General features: G+C 37.5%; 1 protein-coding gene across 1 annotated transcript; it reads right to left on the reverse strand.

Annotated features, from left to right (window-relative positions):
• Nucleotides 1-457: 457 nt before the first annotated feature.
• LOC114309906 (5'-adenylylsulfate reductase-like 4) lies at nt 458-15718 on the reverse strand. Its single transcript, XM_028255783.2, has 4 exons — nt 14918-15718; nt 1685-1872; nt 1437-1561; nt 458-1242 (listed from the first exon to the last, which is right to left on the reverse strand). The coding sequence occupies exons 1-4, from the start codon at nt 15137-15139 to the stop codon at nt 797-799; spliced, it is 981 nt and encodes a 326-aa protein (XP_028111584.2). The 5' UTR covers nt 15140-15718; the 3' UTR covers nt 458-796.
• Nucleotides 15719-19775: the final 4057 nt, after the last annotated feature.

The raw sequence follows: 19775 nt of genomic DNA on the forward strand, positions 1-19775 counted from the left end.
GGCGTATGTTAAAAGTTATACAATTTGTCAACAATCGTCCCATTTCACATGAATGGGAAAATGGAGTCCCGTTGTGGAATGAGATAAAGATTTAAAGAAGTTAATGACGACAAAAAAAGTACACATGGAAGATCGTATACGTCCGAATACTAAAATTAACGAAAATATCAAAAAATTCAATTTGTTTTGTTCAATTCTTTTGAGCATTAATCTACTAACGAAACCATATCCAATGATTCTAAATTTTTTAAAACTAGAACCAAATTACCCGATTTCAACCAGTTCAGATCAGATTCCCCGTTTAACCAGCTTTTAAACATCTTTCAAGTATAGACACAAACACAAGTAAAGTTCTAAGAGCCGCCGGAAGAAAAGAAAAGAAAAAGTCATACACTAATTAATTTTTCTAAACTGCTGTTTAACACGTTGCTTAAAATTAGTTATCAAGAAATATTAATACCATACAAAGATGAGATATATAAATGACAAACTTATCTGGAATGACAAGAGGGGGTCCAAACCAGCCCGTAAAGGCTATATAGCTTACAAGCTATTCACAAAATTAAAGCCATTTCTTATTTTTTGGATGGTGATAACAAATTCTATTCTAAATTACATAGAAATGGCGGTTGCTACAACAACCAACCAATGTAAAATTTTCCACCTTACCATGAAACATTGAGCCCCAAATGGAAAACCAAATCAAATCATGAATTTGTTGCAGACGGACACAGAAAAGATTCTGCAGCAAAGGAGAATCTGAAAGCCTAATTTTGCCGGAAAAAGTGAAGTGAGATCAACTTACTGGCACAACCCGGCTGGTGTTTGCATCCCCAAATGAAACCGAAGCTAAGGACTTTGAAGCCCATGCCTTAGCATTCATCGCTCCCTCTTGCAAATTACTTCTCTTGCGGGGCTCCTTTAGGGAATTGAATAACTGGATTGCTTGATTCAGATAGGCCGGAGGATGTTCCCACAAGCTCTTTAACTTCATATTCGGGATGTACAGTCTCCAAACCAATCGAGTACATGCAGACAGAGTTGGTAAAATGAAATAGAGCAACCTCAAAAGCACGAATGCAGTGGCCAAGGCCAAATATGTCTCCTGCTGAAGCAAATTCTCTGGAGATCTAGCCCATGAGAACGGGCAACTTTCCTGCTCGGGGTGGTTGTTTTTTCCATCATCAGATGACTGTCCGATTCTTTCCAAGTATGTTCCATTCAATGGCTCAGTCTTAATGCCTAAAAAAGTGACCTTGTTTTCATTAGATATCGCTTGAGAAATTTCTTCAGTAATTTGATACAAATAATGCAAAGAACAATATACTACAAGTTCTTATGGATAAATGAAATCAACATCTTCAGAAAAAAATGTAAGATCTTCAAGTGAGTTTCCTTTAAACAATGACCAGAAAAGTACCAGGGTAAGGCCTTACCAGTAACATCATCGTAGAAAGAAACAAGAGAACCAAGGGTCCGAGAGCCATGATAGCATACACGCATGGTAGAATTTAGAAGGAAAAGACTAGGAAACCCATGAACTCCATATTTTGAGAGAGTACTGATAAAAATTGAACAACGTTATTCCCAAGTGACTTTCAAAAAAAAAAATTGTTGTTCCCAAGTGTCAAGACATAATATACACAAAACAAAAATCCAAAAAGAATGATATTAGTTCCCAAACCTTGGCCTGATGACTGATTCTTCAATTGCAAAATGAGGGATGGAGGGATACAAGGTTGATAGGATGGAGAAAGTGGGTCTAAAAGCTCCAGAGAAAGGACACCAAGAAGCATAGAAGAGCACAGCAACATAATCATGATTATTCTTGTGGACCAAATGCAGTGCCCTCTGCAATGAGACCTCATCGCCCTTCACAAAAGACATGTAAATACCATCAGCAGCAGAAAATTAAATATGAGAAGAAAAACCTTAATAGTTTTATTCAGTTTTCTTTCCATATCACAAATGTAACTTGTCAGTACCCTTTTAAAAACAAAGAGAGAAAGAAAAAAAATCTCAGCACCATTCAGCCCAAGAATTACAAAGGGCAAAAAATTCATGGATATATATCATTTCTTTACGTTATAGTTAGTGAGACAGCTCCACAACTTTCTCTATTAGATGGACTCCTCAAAATCAAATCCAACAAATCACCAAATAACAAGCATACACATGTTTAACATGGCCCTTCATCAAACAATGTAGATGATTAAAGCGTTGAGCTATCCAACAATTGGTGCAACTACGAGTGTTTGGCACCAAAAAAAGTGATGATACTCAAGTGCCACAATAATAAAAAAAATTGAAGAACTTAAAAATATTATAATTTGATCGGTCACATGCTACATGTATGTTCTCAAAATTCAGATGCCAAGGGTTGGTTTCTGATAACAGATCAAAAGGCCTTTGATTCAAAAAGTTGAATAATAGTAATAATAATAATGATCTTGATCCAATTGACTGGTCAAATCCATCCTTGAAAATGTTGCCTACAACTGTTCTCAGGTTTTCTTTCTGATTTAAGAACAAATATTACAATAAAAAATTGTTAGCTGACACAATGCGCAACCAGCTTGCATAATTTCTAAATTTCAGAAGTGAAGACAGCTGATATTTTGTTGTCAAACTTCAAAGCATCAATATGAAAAGTAACAACTGATTTTGATTGGAGGCCCACCATATGCAAGCTATAAGTATGGCAAAGCATTACTAGATGGCAAGCGGGTGGAATTTGACTACTTGAGCAAACAGGTTGCTATTAAATTTTGAATCAATATACAGGAATTAAACAAGAATTTGCATGAATCTCTAGGGACCGTGTCATTTCCAAGATGAATAGTAGATGGATACATGGAAATTAATTGGCATGACAAGAATGTAATCTCAGCTTTCAGCTTCATCATATATCAACTATAACACAATTTTTTCAAGACTCAACCAAACCAAGCCTGTTGTCCTATGCAATTGGGGTTGGCTACATAAATCATTTTATGTCATTCCACTTTGTCAAAGACCATATGCTCTTTCAGTTAAATAAATTCAAACCATTTTTTTATTTATTACAGCTCACGTTAGTATAGGTCTGTCTTCCCCTCCCCTCCCCTCTATCATTTCCATTTATAGTGATCTCTCTTCCTTACCGTTGCATCTATTGTCACACCATGCTAGTTTGAATTTTGAAAAATATCTCAATCAGTATAAATTTCTTTAATTCACAAGATTTGAACAGACCAATATACAAATGAAGTAAGGTTGTTCAAAAATAAGAACCAATTTAAACAATAAGTAAGAAGACTACAATCCCTATTCAATTATCTAGGTTCCAAGAATGTAGACCATTAAAGGGTCCGTCACCATTTCTTCAAATTCAATAATAAGGTTCAATATCTATTGTGCTTCTTAATCTTTTTGGTTTAACAATCTCCCTACCCGTGTAATTTTTTTCCTCTTTGGTGATAAGGCAACGCATTACAACCTAGCAATGTACTAGATCTATCTTTTAACACATCGCCCCATCAATGGTGACATCTCTTTTGATAAGTAATAGTTTCATTACAAAAAGTGCCAGCAAAGGGGGCACAACCCTGTATACAAAAAAAAAACAAAGTAAAGGAAAGTCTTTCCAAGCCAAAAATAAAAAGAAGACTTTAAAACTGTAACTCTCTAAATTTTGATCTCAGATTCCTCTCAACACACATGCAATGAGGAGGAGTTTCCCAAGCCTTCCACAATCTACCCTCAGGGCATCCCATTCCTTGTACCACGAAGAAAACTGCTCCTCAATTGATCAAGGCATCATCAATGCCACCCCAAAACTTCATAAATATCATAATACACACCTCCCGAGCAATTGAGCATTGTAATAAGACATGTATACATAAAAAATTTATTCAAATGTCTCTACAAATGTAGCACCATTCAAGCAAAAACTTGCCCCCTCCTCAAATTATCCATCTCCAGTAAGGATGACAATGGGGGTAGGGTGGGGTGGGTATGGACCACGAACCCCCTCCTAACTTCACCCTACCAAAGAAATCCTTCCCCCACTCTTGAATCTCGATGCCAATGACCCAAACCCATTGGCTTCTTCATGTCCCACACCATCCTATCCAAACTATCCCCAAGAAATCATTAAAAAATTATAGTTGTCAAATCGCGAATCAAATCGTGAATCATTTTGCTAAAATAGTGAATCATGAATCATAAGATTCGTTTAATTTAATATAACATATAATTTTATGTGTGGAGGTAGATATGAAATACTCCTTCAATTCAAAGCCTTTGGATAATCCTCTCAGCTGTCACCTGAAATAGAGATAAAACTCCGGACGCTGGTGCCGGAATTAGCGATGGACAAGTTAGTCTCTGTAGAAACATTGGTGTTTTTTTTGATTTCTTGAAGTTCAAGGTTCTTAGCACACACCTCCTTCTTGGGCTTCCCTTCTCCTTTTATATCATTATTCTTCTTGATATTTTCTCTATGTAGCCTAGCCCTCCATCATTACTCTGTCAAGGCCATCTCCTTATTATATTTTTATTAAAAGATTTTATTAAGAAAGGACAATCCGAATTCGTCTGACCTGGTGAAGCTGACTTTCCCGATACACTCGGCTCAACCTTATGGCTCAGGTACCCTATACTCGACATACTCTCCATATTGTTGTGTATATTCGACAATGGCCCAACGTCTGATGGGCTTGGGTTTTATTCGGCCCATCTCAAATGGGCTTGGATGTACTCTTTTTGCCATTCTTGGTAATCATCTTCTCGGCCCCCACAATTGCCCCCCGAGCACCGGATCAACTCATATGCCGAGTGGGCTTCATGCTCGGCTCCTGCTAGGCTGACTTCGTACAGATGTATTGCACTAATCATAATTTGTACCTAGAAATGCGAGCGCGTAGTAGACACACTATCACACCTAACATAATGGATGGGACCTAATGGGGGATACGTAAATCTTCTCATCCCTTGTTTGTCTCCTAGCTCTTTATTTATTGCTATTCAAAAAATCCGCCGCCTGTGCCCCTTTACTTCCGAAAAGGCTTCATTCCTTCACCCCTTCAATTTCTACCACTTAATTACAATTGTGGCAGCCCTCATTGCTTAGACATTCCTCGTTTTGATCTTGTAAATCTTCTGAACCCCCCTTTTCATCTTTCTTGTTTTTTTTTTTTTTTGAATTTTCAACTTTGCTCTACCACCGGTCCACCTTTTTGCCTTCGATCTGTCCATCCTTCAACATTTTCATGGCAAACTATCTAAAAGCCTTGCTCTCTGAGAGTAAAGTTGCCGTTTTTCACCGCCATTATTCTATTCCCGACGATGTTCAAATAAAGCTCGTTGCAGACACAGTGGTGGATATAGAGAGGACGGACACTGACACCATAGTGTTTCTGTTGCTAGCCATTGTTGAAGGCGACACTCAACCGCCGATTGCGAATTAATCTGGGTATCCCTGCTATTCGGCACTACTACGCCCTTGCCAAATCATATAGGCGATTAGGACGATTCTTCCTTAGGTCCAAGGACACTAATCGTTAGCTAGTGACCATGCTTGCCCGCTCAGGCAAGAGCGTGGATGATGTCATGGTCCTAGTGAGTGGAAATTGCGAATTCGGCGCAGAGGGAGACCGTTCGAACTCGATTCCTAGGCAAAAAGGGAAACCAGGTGGCTAAGTAATTCAACAGTCACTTTCAATTCTATTCGGCTCTTAAATGTATAAACAACTTTGCTTCCTTGCAGGTAACGATCTGAAGAAGCCGATCACTTCAGAGGACGAAGCCATCTTGGCCCAAGTCAAGACTACTCTCGAGTATATTGGCCCAGAGAATCTCGAAAGGCAAAGTCGTGCTGTGCATATTCTTCTTAGATACAACCCATCTTATTCTACTTTTGCTACTATTGATCACATTTCCATTCCTGAAGGAGAACAACAGCTAACGGCTTTGGTTTTTGAAAGTTTCGTCAATTTGAGGAATGTAGGAATCAGTGTTTTTAAAGGCTCAAGGCGCACTAAGGCGCTGAAGGTCTCTCGGGGCCTAGGCGCAAGGCGCGAGGCGAGGCGCGGGCTTTATTGAAGTAAGGCACACAGTCTTAGTAAAAAATAGAAAAATTAACATAGACTAATCATTCATAGTACTAAGACAATTTTTTTAAAAATAAAAAGTAATCAAGATTCAAGACAAAATATAAAATAATTTTCAAAACTATGAAAGTGCATATTACATAACATTTCAATTTTCAAAGATAAAATAATCCACATTCATAAGTGTGATTAATTGTGTAATGTAATGAAAAATTAATTAATACAATGTAATGCAATTGTGTAATGCATAGTGTATTAATTAATTGTGTAATGTAATGGAAAATTAATTAATACAATTGTGTAATGCATAGTGTATTAATTAATGGAAAATTAATTAATACAATGTAATGGAAAATAATGTAATGTAACGTGTCAATTTAAAAAATAATTAATGTAATGTAATGTAATGTAATGTGTCAATTTAGAAAATAATGTAATGTAAAAAAAACAGAGACCAATAGCAGTGTGTTAATTAATTATTTGTAAAAAAAAAAATTATTTTGTATTTCTTTAACAGAGTACAAAGGCATAAATAATTGAGAAAAAAAAATATTTATTTTATATATTTTTTTGTATTTATTTAAAAAAATATTTATTTTGTTAAAATATTTAATTGACAAAGGCATAAATATTTTGTATTTATTTTGAATTTATTTTTTTTTTGTTTTAACAGAGACTCAAAGGCATAAATAATTGAGAAAAAAAAAAAAAACAGAGCAGAGCAGATGATCAGCGAAGAAGAGAGACGAAGAAGGAGAAAAAAATAAATAAAATGAAAACTAATCAGACGATCGAAGTCGAAGGAGGGCGAGAAAGAGACGATTGAAGTCAAAGAAGGCAGAAGGGGAGAGAGAGAGAGAGTGTAGCGCACCTGGAAGTTGAAGTCGAAGTCGAAGTCGTAGCCCCCCAGTCCAAGTCCAAGTCGAATCGAAGTCAAGAGACGAAGAGACAACACGAAGTCGAATCGAAGTCAAGAGACGAAGAGACGATCGTTAGATCAAAGATTAGGGCATAAACAGCAATTGCGTCTAGGCGTGAGCCTTACGCCTCTCTCGCCTGCTTCCAGTCGCGCCTAAGGCGCGCGACTTTTTCAACGCGCCTCGCCTGAGACCAGTTCAGGCGCACAGGTTGAGCCTCGATGCGCCTTGCACCTAGGCGCGTTTTTAACAACACTGGTAGGAACCATTAAAGTAGCAGACAATGAAAGTAGCGAAACAAGCGCTGAAGAAGCCAATCTAGGTGTCGAACGAAGAGATGGCACGGATAACAAAGGCGCCGAGCAAGCACAGCAGGGCATTGATTCGGCCGTTGAGATCGCCGAAAGTGAAGAATCCAACCAACAGTATTTGGAATTAGTGTCATCTCCTGCTCGAGCCGATTTGGAAGGAGCTCATGAAGAGGCTGATATATTTTTGATTTGGACAACCTAGCTGGGTCCAGAGTCGAAGATATGGCAAGTCCCTTTCGCTCGCCCAATTTGCTACGAAAAAAAATGCCAAGAGGATGGCAGCAAGGAGGAAGACGGGAGCCATTGGATGCAGTCAAAAGATCCCCCTGTCGACGGCAACCCAATTCGAAGAGATCACTGTTCCCCCCGTTCCTACGAAGTCGGCATAGCCAACTACTGAGCCCCTGATCGAAGAAACGGTGGCCGAACAAAGGGGTGAGAAGCACCCCGCCAAGTCCACTCAGTCGGTCGAGTGGCCGATTGAGAAAAGACCAAGGGCTTCACTCGCTTTGGATCTGGCCGCGCCATTTTCAGCCAAAGATTAAGGGGTCGCTCCTCTCCAAGAGCACATCGATGGTGAAGGAGCATGCCGTTGCACGAAATGTGGCTACAACCATCACGTTACCTTTAGACAAGGCAACATTCCGCGTCGAGCCAGATGTCATCTTAATTGCTATGGCCGCACAATTAGCTATTCTGGTGATTTGATTTCAACAAACATGTAAGTTGATAGAACCTCATTGTTTTCTTAATATAAGCATTCTCTTTTGCAGGCAACTAAGCGGATTGTGGAGATTAGCCGTCACCACCATGACGCCGTCGAGCTGATCAACTAGCTTAAAGGATAAGTGATGGCCGAGCAATTGCCGAATTGGCCATAGCGGCACAAAAAGCTAAAGTTGAAGCGAGAAAGGCTTCTGAGAAGCATCTGAGGGCCAACACCGAAGAGTAAAAAGAAAAACACGTCGACTTGCTTCGTCGTGCTACTGAAGAAAGGGCAAATCTTTCGAACGCCACTTTGAAAGAAGCAAAGGCAGACCTAGAAAAGCTTAAGGACGAGCTTCTGGAAGCGAAGACGGCGACAGAGGAGGCGCAAACGGTGCTAGCCAAAGCATTTAGAGATAGGGAGTTGTCAGCTATGGAGAAGTATGCCGACAAGGCCCTGAAGTTTAAGAATCGAGACTTCAAACATGGTTGGCTCAAGGCATTGGTCATCATACAAGTGACACTGGACGTGTCGATTCCTTTTAAGCAAGAAAAGGTGGAGCCGCTGGAGTCGGACCTAGAGGAGTAGATCTAATGCCGAACGGTTTAGACTAGGTTTCGATTGTAATAGTCTTTTTATTTGTTTTTTTTTTTTTTTTTTTTTTTTTTAAGAATTGATGTACTAGGGTCCTTTTCAGATGTAAAGTGACCAACTTATGTATCAAGTCAGTTTATAAATGAAAACATTCTACTGTGTATCAAAATTTCTTTCCGTATCATTATATTTCAATTTGTTCTAAATCGATACTCGCTTAATCGGCATAAATCTGTTCGTGCACTTTTAATCAGCCAAATATGTGCACCATTGCATAGCCAATCAAATGTACTCGCACCAGGTGAGGTATATCCCATGCCGAATAGATTTATATATCTGCCTATGCCCCGATTAGGAACAAAGGCAGAAGAAATCGGTGAAATGCGTCCTACCTAGTTACAAGCGAGGCAACGTGTGCGCTGAATAGATTCATATATTTGCCCCTGCCCAGCACAATGCGTCCTGCCAAGTTACAAGTGGGGCAATGTGTGCGCCGAATAGATTCATATATTTGCCCCTGCCTCAGTTGGTAACGAAGGAAGTTGAAATCAGCACAATGCATCCAGCCGAGTTACAAGCGGGGCAATGTGTGCACCGAATAGATTCATATATTTGCTCTCGTCCTGGTTAAGAACGAAGGCAATCAGTAAGCCGAATGAGTGGAAGGCGATCAGCAGCGCGTTCGCTAACGATTAAAAGGACAGATGACACGTGGGATCATTCAAGTGGTATGGGGAGTGGCGCCTTTGTGGGTAATTTAAAGCTGTTTATTGAAAGTGTATCCACTTATAATTAGTATACTTGTTGTAGGAGTATTGCCATTTCAAAGCGACAGTTTGTGCTTCCAATAGGGAAAGTCCACTTAGTGTGTTCGTTGTAGGAGAAGTGACCTCAAACTTCATCACTGGTGAAGCATAGATTGTGGTGGGGAGAGTCACCTCCAGCGAAACTTAGAAGTGCGTGTATGTCAAGCAGATTGTTTTTCAACAGCAGAGGGGAGGGGAAAACGCTAGCGGATTTGGACTCAGAGATGAGTCATCAAGCGCCAAGCGACTCTGTGCTAGAAACACTAGTGAACCGGAGGGGCTAAACAAGCGTCGATCGCCCAAGCGACCTAGTGGATTGCCCAGAAGGGATGAACGAAGCAGGTCGTCTAGAGGTGGAACCGAAAGGAAAGGAGATCACAAAACGGTTGGTGCTCATGGCTCAGTGCGAAATGAGCCGTGTAAACCGCCACGTCCATTGAATTTCTCCGTTTTTATTAGGAACAAACCCATAACTGAAGCCGACTAAATTGTCCAAGATCCAAATGTGGTGGTTGAATTCACACGGTAGATCTTCCCCCCCGAAGTGCAGCAATCAATGACCAACAGAGGCAACTACGAGGTCTTCAAGGAAGGAGTTCACGAGGCTGTCAAAGGACTATACAACGCATACAAAGTCAGTATGTGCCTTCGCGCTGCTGAAAAGAAATTGAACATAAAGATGGGCAAATTCGAAACTTAGAGAGCGGGCTGAGAACGAGGCTCGAAAGGCCAAGATAGCCAAGCTCAGGGCAGCGGGGACAACGAAGTCCATGGACAAAGCAGCCCAATGCCTCATGGACCGAGCAATAGCCAACCAAGATACGGCTAATATCTTTGTTAGGGAAGTAATAGAGCACTGAGCCTACAACAAGGGCTTCTTTGAGGGAAAGAAGGTCGGCATTAAGAAAAGAAGGGAACAATTAGCTGATAACGTCTGTCGATGTGAAAATTGGGGGTTCAAACATGGGTGGAAAAAGCTCTCCAAACGGCGAGTGTGGATTCTGCTTCGCCGCTCAATCAGAGCTATATAATGTCGTTTGAAGCCTATGACGCCAAAAAAACAAACGATGAAGAGGAGGCTGCGAACCCTGAGCAGAGCTAACCGGCGTAATAAATAGTTTAATTCTTTGGGTTTTATCCATGTAATTAGGATGTCAATCGGCCTTAGAAAAAAACAATGTTCCTAAAATGTAACGTGAATGTCATGATGTTTAATTTAATAAAAATGTTAATTTCATTTGTTTACCTTCGCCAAGCTAGTTATGTCTCCAAATCTTGCTGGAAAATAATGCTTTACATGACATGATGCTCCGAATTCAAAGGCTTAATGACCCTTCGAGCCAAGTATGAAGGGTGCTCGAAATTCGAAGGCTTAGATTCGTGCCAAGCACAAAGAACATTTCGAATTCAGAGGCTTTATTGATGACTCTTCGTGCCAAGCATGAAGTGTGCTCCGAATTCGAAGGTTTTACTACTGGCTTTCCGTGTCGAGCACGAAGAGCGCTCCAAATTCAGAGGCTTAGATAATAGCTCTTCGTGCCGAGCATAAGAGCACTCCGAATTCGAAAGCTTAGATGATGGCTGTTCGTGCATTGCCTCTTCTGAACTCTTGGCGATCGACCACACTTGGGGGGAGGTGGTAATTGTTGGGACTTTGCCAACTCCTGACGCAAGTGCTCGTTTTCCACTGCCATATCTTCGAAATGCTATTCACTACATTGCATCCGACTCATCAATGTTTGCATGGCATCCTCTGCGGATGTTGAAGGCTGAAATGGGGTTAACGGGTCAAAATTTAGAGACCTCCTTGTGGGAATTAACACTTCGACGGACAAGTTAGTCTCTACAGAAACATTGGTGTTTTTTTGGTTTCTTGAAGTTCAAGGCTCTTAGCACATACCTCCTGCTTGGGCTTCTTTCCTCCTTTTATATCGTTATTCTTCTTGATATTTTCTCTATGTATCTTAGCCCTCCATCATTACTTTGTCAGGGCCCATCTCCCTATCATATTTTTATTAAAAGAAAGGACAATCCAAATTCGTCTAACTTGGTGAAGCCAACTTTCCCGATACACTCGGTTCAACCTTATGGCTCAAGTACCCTTTACTCGGCATACTCTCTATATTGCTGCGTATATTTGGCAATGGCCCAACGTCTGATGGGCTTCAGTTTATTCGGCCCATCTCAAATAGGCTTAGATGTACTCTGTTTGCCGTTCTTGGTAATCACCTTCTCGACCCCCACATTTTATATATTTATATACATATAAAAATTCATTCGTAGTGTTTAAAATGATGTAAATATCAATATAACTAAAATTTATATATGTATATATACATTATACATATAACATCATGTAAATCAATATAACTAATTGATCTCTTCTATATATCCTGATAGTTTGGGGAAAACGATATTGTTTCATGCATTATGTAAGCAAAAACAAAAATACAAATGAATAACAGTGAATCGTAATGAATCATAGTGAATAGTAGGATTCACTCAATTTCCAATTCAACAACATGATTTGAATCATTTTTGTTAAAAATCGTATCTAGATGTATGAATCGAATCGTGAACCGTACGATTCCAACAACGAGTTAGAGTTATATATACACACATATCAATCAAACCTAGACAAATTTCTTGATTCAAAAACACAATCACAAACAAACAAGACAAAATGTGTATTAATGCATAGCTTTCTACATCAATGTGTATATAAATTCAAAAGCACAATCACAAAGAAACAAGACAAAATGTGTATTAATGCATAGAGTTCTACATTAATATGCATATACATTGCTCAAAGCATGTTTTCAAACTATATAACCATATGACTTGAAGATGAAGATGTGGGGAGGTGGGGAGGTGGGTAATCCAATAAGTGGATCAAATTGCCATCCCTAGTCAATTGTTCAAGCAAAGAAGGGTATGTTGGGTGTGGCCATGGGACATCAGATCCCTATCCTATGAAAATCTCCATCCCATTCTCCAATCAACTTTTGGTAAAAGATACCATTCGAAGGCCCTCCTCAAATAAGACATCCTGAAAAAGCATTTTTCTTGACTTGTTTATGCAGTTTACCGGTTACCACTACTTATAGTGACAAAGATATTATAGCTTTAGTTTGGGAAATAGATTAGCTTAAGCATCTTAAGCAACATGATGTCCTTTGTTACAAAACTTTAGAGTTTCTCAAGCAAGAAAATTTAGTTTTGTCAGTGTGCTAACCTAACTTACTAACCAGTTAACATCCCACCTAGTGCAAACCAATAAATAAATAAATAAAAACCTTCACACATCAAGAAGAGGACAAATGATTCTCGATTTCTGTAAATTCCCAAAAGGGTGTTATCTATGAAACACGGATACTTCAAATAGGGTGACACAGTGTTTTAAAAAGCTCTAGGCACATCGAGGCGCTAAGGTCACCTAGAGCCTAGGCGCGCGCCTCACCAAAGCGAGGCGCAAGTTATATACGTTAAGCAAAAGATTAATATAGTACAATTTTCAACATAAACAAATATTTAATATGTATATTATTAATTTTTTTAACAAGAAGAGAAGAGAAGAAGAAAAAAAATAATTAATTTTTTTAATATATATATTATTTTATTTATTTATTATATTTTTTACATAATGTGTTTCAATTAATTTTTTTATTTTATTTTATTTTATTTTATTTACATGTGTTTATTTTTTTTATTACTATGTATAAATATATATTATATTTTATATATTATCTATAAGTATATTATATATTATATAATAGGTATTCTAGGTATTATATAATATTATATATATATATATTAATTATATTTTATATATTAGCTATAAGTATATTATATATTATATAATAGGTATTATGTAATATATATATTATATACATATATGAATCAAGAAAATAAAAGAGGAAGAGACAGAAGCGAGAAGATAAAGTGGGAGAGACAGAAGCGAGCAAGCGAGAGAGAGAGAGATCGCGATTACGATTGCGATCGCGAGAGAGAAGGCGATAGAGAGAGATCGCGATTGCGATCGCGAGAGAGAAGGCGAGAGAGAGAGAGAGAGAAATCGTGAGCGAGAGAGCGATCGTGGCCCTTCGTCGTTGTCTTCTTCTCGTTGTCCTCTTCTTCTCCACTAGGTTTTATTTATTTTTATTTTTTTTTCCCTGCTCTTCTGACCCACGTTTTGATCATTTGATAATTTATTCCATGTGGGTATTCACACCAAAACCAGATGGGCTGTAGCAGTAGAAGAAACGCGAAACGCCAAAAATGCACGCCTCGAGCCTCAGAAAAAAGCGCACGCCTCGAGCCTTAGCTGCGCCTCCTCTATGTCGCCTCGCCTCGCTATGCATGAGGCGCAGAGCTGCGCCTTGCCTCGCCTTGAGCTTAGGCGCGCGCTTAGGCACGCTTTTCAAAACACTGGGGTGACGTATCCATATCATATCCATATCGGATACCGATACTCCTTGGATACTCGCAGATACATATCGGATACTTATTAAAAATATCGGATATTTCTTAATTATTTTTTCATTAATTTTGGAGTATCGGATACTCCAAGTCATGTTTACTTGTTTTATGAAGTTAGAATTGTAACATTTCTTGCATAGTAATATAATATAATATAATATAATTGTAAGTATAAATATAAGAATATTTTTCTAATACTTTGTTAAGTTCTTCGATAAGAAGAGCATAATGAGTTAAATAATAGAATTTATCAAATTGATATATCCTAATTATTTCATGCATGTCTCCTATAACTACATAGAAAGTAAGAATTAACAAGAGAATATAACAATGGTAAAATTAAATATCAATAAATAAATAAGCAAGCAAACTTGAATACAATATTTTTCACTAGTGTCAAAGGAATCTACTATTGTAATATAAATATATTAAACTCGATATTGAAATGAAATATTTGCAAGACCTATTAAAAATTTAAAAAGTAAACAAGCTACTAGCTTAAATTAATACAAAATATCAAATTTTGTATTATAAAATTATATTGTGATTTCTCAACGTTCTTTAGCTTATGTGTAACTCACTATTAATAATTTTAAAAAATATATTTTTCACAAACGTATCCCAGCCATACTGATATCCTAATTTTTTAAGTTTTGTCGTATCGCCGTATCCATACCGTATCCATATCGTGTCGTTTCCATATCTATGCTTCCTAGGGTGCTATTCTAACTATCCCTAAACCTGTCAATCCAAAGAGCAATCTTTCTGCATACCCATGTGTTAATAAACTATAAAGACATAATTAGTTGTCACAGGAATTGGAAATGCACTCATAATAATAACAAACCCAAAAGCATAATCCTGCAATCATACTTAACATTTCAAGGCAAAACAATCCTTCCATAAAAAACAGCAGAAAGAACAGAGAATAAAACATCGAAGTCAATTAATCCCCCCAAAAAGAAAAAAACAGACAAATTTATTTTGTTGGGAAATACATAATTTCATATACCTCCGTAACAGGAACAGCAGCAATATTAGAATGAATAGATTCATCCCCATTTAACGGACAGATCAAATCTTGAAATCCAAATACCGAGTCCGCAACCGAGTTCACGGGACAAACGGAAGACGACGGAACCCTTACGGGTTCGGCGCTCGTTAGCCTCCCGAAAACCACCAGCACCACCGAGAGAACCCCCCAAACCCTAACCGCCATTTGATGATGAGGCATCGAGTGATCTTGAGAGACCGAATCGGGACCCAACGAAGCAAACCCCACCAAAATCAACGGTAGGGATTATTGGGTGGAGAGAGAATGGGTGGAGAGCGACCCCAGCGCATTTTAGAGCCGAGACTCAAATTAGAGATACGATCACCATCGTTGGTAATGATTGTTTGATGATCGGTATCCAAACCCTCCAACTTATTTAGATATAGATATAGATATCTGGTTCTTCGGAGGGTTCAGGGAAGGAAAAGAGGGGTTGGGTTGGGTTGGGTTGGGAGGGACCTTAGATATGACGATAACCAGGTAGCTTTTTTTTTGTTCTGGAATTGCAAAATGGACCCCGAATCATCAGTCTCAGCTGTCTGCTGATACCTTCACGTTTCCAATTGGAAATAATTATTCAACAATGTTAGGGCCATAATTTTTGTGGCTATAATGGTTTAAAATTATCAAAATAACGTCGTTTTGAGTATAAAATATGTCAAAACGACGTCGTTTTAACAGTTTTGAGCCGTTGTGGCCACAAAAATTGTGCCCCTCAAACATTTTCCATAATTATTGGGTGCGAGTAACCCCACCAATGACTTCTCCATCTATTGTTTTGTTGACTGGAGTCTGGTGGTCATGTTTATCCTAGCCTTTTTTTTTTTTTTTTTTTTTTTTAGAGAAAATTATTGAATATAAAATATTAGGTCTCATAAATATTTTTTTATTGGTAAGATGTCTTTTTTTGTAAAATAGTTTGATAAGAAATCTTTTTATTTGTTTTGAAGAATATTTTGTTTTTAATTTTACCACTGGATTTATCTGTTGAATTTTTTTTATGTATTTACATTTGTTTTTTATTTTTTTTTATTTTTTTTTTTGACTATTTAAGGTCTTTAACAAACTGATTCTGGTTGTGTTGGCAGATCCTTGAACAGAAGGCAAAGCTACCAACTAAAGAAGTAGCGGGCACACTACTAACTGAAACTTATACATATTTACATACACAACATGACATAAATATACATATATATACACAGAGAGAGAGAGATCTAAGAGTTAACGAATCTGGTTGTGTTGATTGATTGCATTTAGTTAGGGAATTTGGAAAGGAAAATGAAAAAGATAGATGAAATATGAATAAAATATATCTATATTTCACTTAATTTCACACCCCTTTTCCAAATCTCTCTCCAAATCCCTGAACCAAATACAGCGTAAGAGTCAACAAATCTAGTTATGTTGATTGATTGCACTAAGAGTCAACAGATCTGGATCTGGTAGTCAGATCTTCTAGGATTCAGCGGAGCCACCAGCGAAGGAAGATAAGGATGTGGTGGTGCGGTGGATGCAAGGGCGATAGAGGAGATCGAGAATAACAGATCGAATGAGAGTCGTCGCCGTTTGCAGTAATAGTAGTGGCGACGACGACAATGTACCTATCGAAGATGTTCTCTCTCTTGTTGAGATAGGAGAAATAATAAAGAAATAGAGAGAGAGAGAGAGAGAGAGAGAGAGAGCAGATAAGTAAGAGGAGAGACCGTGACGATGACGAAGAAGAGAGAGAGGATGAGAACATAGAGAGAGACGGTGGAAGAGAGCGGAGAGAGAAATGTTTTGGTTTCGTTTGGTCAGGCCTTGTTTGAAAAGTTGGCTATTTTAGTTGTCTTTTTAGCTATTTTAACCTAGCTAAAAAATTTATGCTTGGGAAGATAGTTGAATTTTTTTTGTAATTAATTTAATGGTTGTGAGAGAATTATGAGTTAAATTTTTGTCTTTAATTTATTGACTGTAGTAGCCCAAATAAACCTTTCCAAATAACTCTAATATATATATATACACACATAGGTAGTTTAGTCATTTGTAAGAGTTTGTTCTTATGGATAAAGTATTTTAAAGTGTGAATCTTTTAGGCAAAGAAAATCCAAAATTGAATGTATGGACCGTTTAGGTAAAGCGCCAATAAATCCTAAATAGTGATCTTATGAATTGTTTGGTCCTTCTTTTTTTTTCTTGTAGATCCAAATGTCTCATTTTAGTGTGAATTACATAAAATGTCAAGTGTAAATGTGTGTGTTATGTGTTGAGGAACAAATATGAAATTTTTCATAATGTTGAAATTACTAACGTAACACTTCAAAAAAACTCCTTAATGTACTTTTTCCAAACAAAACATTCCAATGTAACATTCAAAAAATGTAACACTGTAATATAACATACTAAAAAATTCCTTAGTGTACTTTTCTCAAATATAACAACGTGACATTTAAAAAAAAGCTCTTTTGTATAATTTTTCCAAACGTAACACTTCAATCAATGTAACACACAAAAAATTCTTAGTGTACTTTTCTCAAACGTAACACTCTAATTAATGTAACATACAAAAACTCCTTAATGTACTTTTTTTAAATGTAACACTCCAATGTCACACACTAAAAAGCTCCTTAGTGTATTAGTCTCAAACGTAATAACGTAATATTCTAAATAAATAAAAAAAAAAACTCATTAATGTATTTTTTCCAAATGTAACTGTAACAACCTCGACCTATGATTAGTCGATAAACCATGAATAATTATGGCTAATGAATAATTAAGAGGAAATTCTGAATTACTTGCATGTGTGTTGCATTATTTGTGTTTCTATCTGTCTATCATAGAAAGATATGTTAGTGTTTTTGTTTTATTTTGCAAATTGAAGGCCTTATCGGCATCCGATCATGAAATTGACTTGATATATGTGTTATTTGGAATTTTTAAGAAATTATGATGGGTTAAATTGGAATTCGATTCAAAATGAATTAATTAGAACAAAATGGTCTCACATAGTTATTTTAAACTCAAGTTAATTAAGCTTCATTAGTTGAACCTATATAAGGCCTATATAACACTTAGACGCATCTTTCTCCACCTTGTTGAGCTCTTACACGTGAGAGAGAGGAAGAGAAAGAAGGAAGTGAGATCGAAGAAGAGGAAAGAAAGAATTGGTGAGTTGAAGACACTTTGGAACCTTACACTTAACATCAACCTTAAGTAAAGATTCAACTCACATTTTGTAACTTCAAGCTTATTTACATATGAAATTAAAAAGGAAATTAGAGTGTATTGCATGAATTTAAGATTTTAAGTGTTTAACTTGAGAATTGATCTAGAAATGAAGGAATTTGACCCATACATGTTATGCATGCATAATTCTCATGAATTTGAAGTTGATTCCAAGTAATTCTTCCATGCATGTCATGTTTTTGACTTAATTATGAGACTTCATCATGTTTTCCATCAATATCCCTTGTTTGAGCATGCTTTGAAAGGTTGAAGTTTGAAGAAATTACATACATGTGCATAGCATGAATTCCGAGTTTTGATTTCACACAATTAACATGCTTTTGGGCCTTGATTTTGCGAAATGGTTTTGAATTCTTGATGTTTGACAAATTTACACAAGTTTCCTTAAGTTTTGGCCCAAAAGAACTTGATTTGTAGCTTTGGGTTCGAGTTTCGAACTTGGAAGTGCAATTTGGAAATTCTAAAATTCTACTATCCGCTCGAACGACATATCCTGCGCTCGAGTGACCACTCTGTGTTTTGCACCTCCACACAAGTGACCAAAAGTGGGCTCGAGTGAAAAATGCATGCTCCTAGAAGTTTACCATTTTTGCAGACCACTCGAGCGATAAGAGTTGCGCTCGAGCGAGGACTTCAGTCTCACGCTCGAATGACCGTCGAGCGTGCGTTGAGCGGAAAAATCAAGCAACCAATACTTTTGTAAAGTTTACAAATTGCTCGAGCGACCGAAGTTGCGCTCAATCGACTACTCACATTTTTTAGCCTCTACTCGAGCGAAGAAAGTTGTGCTCGAGCGAAGGCCTTGTTTTCAGCAAAATTTGTTAAGTGCTTCAAAGTACATTTTGGCATTCTCATTGCATCCTAAGCATTCTTAGACCATGGTTAAGACATAATAATAAGAATAAGAAATAGAAACATACCAAGATAAAAAAGAATTAAGTTAATAATCCCAGGTGTGTAATTCAGTACGTATTCATTTTGTATCTGTGTAGGTCATGCGCTGCAAGTTCTCTAATTTGTCTGCTCTATCTGTTTGCTTTGGAGCCATCTGTGAGTAATAGCTTTGTAAAGCTATGTTTACGTTTAAGTAATTTCCTATATGATATGATTTGACAAAAAATGCTCTGTTTTTTGACATGCTGTGTTCTGAACCAATGAATGATTGTTCATATATTGAAAAGTACTCATGGCATCCTTAGCACAAGGTCATTGCCCAAAGGTAACAATACCGTGGTTTACAAGCAAGGCCCTTGCCCAGGGGTAATAATACCGTGGTCTCATGGCCGTCGCCCGGGGTAACAATATCGTGGCTCAAGTATGTTACAAGTTCCCGGTACCAAAGGTTCCTTAATGGAACTGGCAAGCATGACCCTTTATACTCTGTATTTGATCTGTCAGCACTAATGAATGTATCATGTATGATTAAGCATAAATTCTGATTTCTGATATGACATCTGTTTCTGAATCTGATATGGGACATCATTCATTTAAACCTTTTACTTTGTTATTATTTACTAGGCTTCCGCTCGCTATTTATATTATTTATGTAGGTGAGCAGGCACGTGACCAAGCCTATGTTGTTGCCTAGAGA

This window comes from Camellia sinensis, chromosome 3, assembly GCF_055761805.1.
Source record: "Camellia sinensis isolate YWXY chromosome 3, ASM5576180v1, whole genome shotgun sequence".
In the NCBI taxonomy this organism is placed as follows: Eukaryota; Viridiplantae; Streptophyta; class Magnoliopsida; order Ericales; family Theaceae; genus Camellia; species Camellia sinensis.

What these genes read in the sequence shown, in the direction of transcription:
- LOC114309906 (XM_028255783.2), bottom strand. Translation starts at nt 15,139, where the DNA reads ATGCCTCATCATCAAATGGCGGTTAGGGTTTGGGGGGTTCTCTCGGTG. An exon ending in CTGCTGTTCCTGTTACGGAG is followed by an intron (nt 1,873 to 14,917) that starts GTATATGAAATT and finishes TCTTTTGTGAAG; the next exon opens with GGCGATGAGGTCTCATTGCA. An exon ending in TTTCTACGATGATGTTACTG is followed by an intron (nt 1,243 to 1,436) that starts GTAAGGCCTTAC and finishes TCACTTTTTTAG; the next exon opens with GCATTAAGACTGAGCCATTG.